General features: G+C 33.1%; 1 protein-coding gene across 1 annotated transcript in view; it reads right to left on the reverse strand.

The window, feature by feature from the left end:
* The window catches only part of LOC107636615, a 16,476-nt gene extending 12,762 nt beyond the window's left edge, over positions 1 to 3,714 (reverse strand). The window contains exon 1 of the mRNA XM_016340114.1: positions 3,592 to 3,714. Coding sequence (XP_016195600.1) covers positions 3,592 to 3,714 — 123 coding nt within the window. The remainder of the gene's footprint in view (positions 1 to 3,591) is intronic.

The raw sequence follows: 4,398 nt of genomic DNA on the forward strand, positions 1-4,398 counted from the left end.
GATCCGGACAACATCTGCAGTGCTTTCTCTGTCTCTGAATCAGACTTCTGCTCTAGCTCCTCAATTTCAGCCAGAAAATACTTGAAATTGCCCAAAAATACAAAAACTCATAGTAGAATCCAAAAATCTGATTTTAACACGAAAACCTATAAAAACTTAATAAAAACTAAACAAAAACTACTAAAAACTATATGAAAGTGATGTCAAAAAGCGTATAAAATATCCGCTCATCAGTACGCATGAATGTAATTTCCTTCAAAAAACTGTTAAGTTGCAGAAAACCAATTCTTCACACCAAACTTTTGACTCACATAAATTTTTTGTTAAATATCATTTTCATTCCGTTCTTCGAACGATATAAACTTCACGGACCCAAATCTCTTTCAAAACAAGTTTCACTAGAATGAGGGGTCTGAAAGCCAAGTTATAGCCCACTGAAATTGGTAAAAAAATTCAGTTTTTACCAAAAACACAACTCTAATTTTACCAAAGTCCTCAATTCAAAACCAATATTTTACAACTAAAAATAGCACCAAACCTCAATTCATCACCAACCACACCACAATCACCTCAACATATAAATTTATCAATACCACTCAATAATTTTCAACTACAATTCACATCAAACTTAACATTTATTTCCTATATCCACTAAACATGAACAATTCACATAATTCAGCTTATCTTACAGTCAACTAGCCTAAGTTTTCACGTAAAATTATACATTAACTATGGAAAACTAAAATCATACCTTAGCTGATTCCTCCCTAAGCCCGAAACACCTCAAAATCCTCTCCTCCACAAGCTCCAAGTCTCCAATTATCAACTCAACAAGCTCAACTACCAGAATTTTGTTCAAAACTACAAATTGGACTCCAATTGAACATGAAACTCAATCTAATTCATATAATATCACTATAATCAATATAAAGGTTCGCTATCCAACAATTCACAAGAATTAATGGTTCCTTACCTTACCCACGGATATTTGGGACAAAATCTAGCAATTTTTCAAAGCTAATTCGATCCTAAAATATCAAAATTACATAATATCTCAATACCAAAACCCTAAAATTTTCAAAATTGAAGAGAAGAAGGCTCTGTGAGAAATTGTCAATTCCTTAACACTTTGTTCAAATGATTTTGAAGAGCTCGACGCAGTGGTTGCGTGGCTACAAATAGTGAAGCGATCGGAGCTTAGGATTGAGAGATATGTGGAATTGAAGTTGAAACAAGGGTTACAGTTTTGTTTGCTCTCCTCCCCCAAATTTCAGCGTGATTCTCTTTGTGACGAAAGGAGGAGGCTGAATTTGGCTATTTATATGTTGGACCATGGGCCTAATACTGGCTTGGTCCAACCGGTTCGGCCTGTTGGCATAATTTTGGGCCAAAATCTTTAACATTAGTGTTTAAATTCGTATTTTAAATATTTCTACTTCTCTAAACTATAAAACTTAATTTTTTAATTTTTTGAATAATAATTAATTTATTAATTAATTATTTATTAATTTCTCGGAGTTTACATTTTGGGCCCAAGATCTAACATATAAATGAAGCACTAAGCCACTTCCCCCTCCCCCCAGTGGTAGTGGCGACCCAACAACAGCTGCCCCCCTCTTTTTGTTCACATCGCTTCTCTCTCTCCGATGAACCAACGACAGCAGCTGATGGAGCTAGTATAATGTGGTGGCAGTGGATATACTGAAGGTGGTGGGGTGAGGTGAACAGTGGAGTGAGAAAATTGAAGGGGAGGATGACAATGAAAGATATTTTAGTCCAACAATTAGAAAAATGATAATTTTATAATATTTTGTAATGTTGAGAATAATATTAATAAAAAAATAGAGAACGATTTTGATTTTGACTCAAGATATTAAGAACGGAAAAAGTACTTAACCCAAAATTCTCTTGAATTCTTCCATTTAAACACTATAACGATATCAACTTTGTCATTGCATTAGTTTTAGACACACACACACATGTGAGTGAAAACAATTGTGTAACTACTCATTTGAGACTCATCATATCATCATAGAATTGATTTTGACTTCCATTCAATACGTCTTAATTAAGTTCCTATCATGGCGAGCTCGCGCGCACACACACAACTATTAAAGCATCTATTTAATTACATGTTGGGAACAATATCGAGAACGATAGAAAGAAAGATCAAGCAAATCATGCATGAAAAAGACGTGCAAGAAGAGAACATAGAAGCATGTGAGAAGCCCTGATGAAAGGGAACAACAGCCACCATTTGAGACTTAAGATTTGGTTATCATGATTTGTCCCCAGCAAGGGAATGAATTCGTTCAGGACCAGTCAATTGGGATTTGACGTTGCATATGTGCTATACATATTTGGATCTTTTCTCCACATCAAAATTTGATATTAGAAAAACAAATAATAAAATATTTAACATTGATACATTTTAATATATTTCAATTGTACTCCTAATTGAGTTGGATAATATATAACGTGAAAATTTTATACCGAAGTGTTGTTGACATGTTAGTCGAGAATTGTATGTATCCGTAATAATAACCTTTAACGATCGATATAATAGAAATATATTTAAAATATTAAAAACAATAAAGTTAAAATAAATTAAAAATTAAAAATTTTAAAAATAAAGAATATATTTTATCCAAAAATATTGAGGGACTTCTAAAAACTAACCCTAAATCTTGGTATGCAATTGATTAAGAGGCAGCCGTAAGTACGTAACTGAGGACCCGGCAGATATATATAAACTTTTATAAATATTTTGTCATATGAGGAAGTATATAATTGAGTGGCGGCTTGTATTATTTTGATATAGATGTATTAGGGTGCCAACTACATTTTTGTTTTCAGTCACTTTTTTAATATAGATATGTCTTTGGCTTTTCTTTCGTCATAATAATTGAATAACAGCAAACCAAAATACGAAAATATTATTTATAGTTGTATACAGTAAAATTAATCTCTAAAATAAATTAGTATATATTTTTATATAAATATATATTATTTAAATTATTTTTACATAAATATATATTTTATATTTTGATATATATTTTATATTAATTATTAATTTTGATATATACTTAATATAATTCAATATAAGAAAAAGAGTTTATTGGCAAACTTTTTCCTTGTCACACTTTAAAAAGGTGGCCAAAAGAGATCAACGGTCAAGCTTCTATGAGGATGGCGATTGATTAGATATTTGGCCACGTTTTTCCGCTGAAAAGGGTCAATCGTCACGCTTTTATGAGGGTGATGATTGATAAGTGATTCCGCCACGTTTTTTTTTCTACGCTTCAAAAGTGTGGCTATAAAGGGCAATAAGTACGGTTTTGAAGCGTGGCTAGCTTATTTTCCTACAGTCACATTTTTAAAGCGTGCCCATATCCTATAATTATATGGCACCCTAAAAAAGCGTAACAATAGAGTTTTTACTTGAAATTTGATTTTCCACCAATCTTTTTCTCAAACACTTAAGTTTTTTTCAAAATAGTCATACTTAAAATAGCCCTCATTGAGAAAAGTGAGAACCCTAAACCCTCGAACCCTCTTCATCACTCTCTAAGAACCCTAAACCCTAAGAACCCTCTCTCGCAGCCCTCTATCAACTGCAGCCCTTTTCATCGCTAAGAACCCATCTTCATCTCTCAGCTCGCAGCCCTCTCTCAGCTTGCAACCCTTGGAAACTTCAATCAGTGCTGCCTCCATCAGCGCTACCTCCATTGAAGCTCAGTCTCGCTCGCAAGGCCTCTATAATGCCCTACCCTTCAAAACTTTATGCTTAGGTCATTATTCAATGAGGGTTTGGTGCTACGACACAAAACCGAGATATAAATACTTATGTATAGAAAGAGATACTAAACTAGAAGCCTGTAAAGGGATTTAAACATCGGATAAAAGACAATTCTCCAAACGTTCACGCTCGATGACATATGTAAGTACATCGAAGAATTAGATAATTAAAAGCTTGTAGAAAAAATAAGAGTAAAGAGATATATATAAGTATATATAAATATCTACTAGTCTCGGCCCGTGAAGATTAGGCCAACTAGAATTACAATAGTAAAACAGTTTGATATACATATCCTATCTCTCTAAAAATACATCATAAGCCTCTAAAGGCAAGTCTTTTAAAATAAATACATCATATAAGTCTTTTCAAAAGAAGGAGAGAATCTAAAACCAAAACAAAAACAAAAGTCTTCTTCGCCATCTTCCAGATAAAACTCCCGCTTTACTGAGGAGCGCTGAGACCTGCATCTGAAAAACAAAAATAATATATGGGTGAGAATCCAAACTTCTGGGTTTCCAGTACCGTAAAAGTGCCGAATCTATACAATATAAGATAATAAGAACTTTCAAGGAAATCTTAATCTTCAAAGTTTCATTGAT

This window comes from Arachis ipaensis, chromosome B04 (genome assembly GCF_000816755.2).
Source record: "Arachis ipaensis cultivar K30076 chromosome B04, Araip1.1, whole genome shotgun sequence".
NCBI lineage: Eukaryota > Viridiplantae > Streptophyta > Magnoliopsida > Fabales > Fabaceae > Arachis > Arachis ipaensis.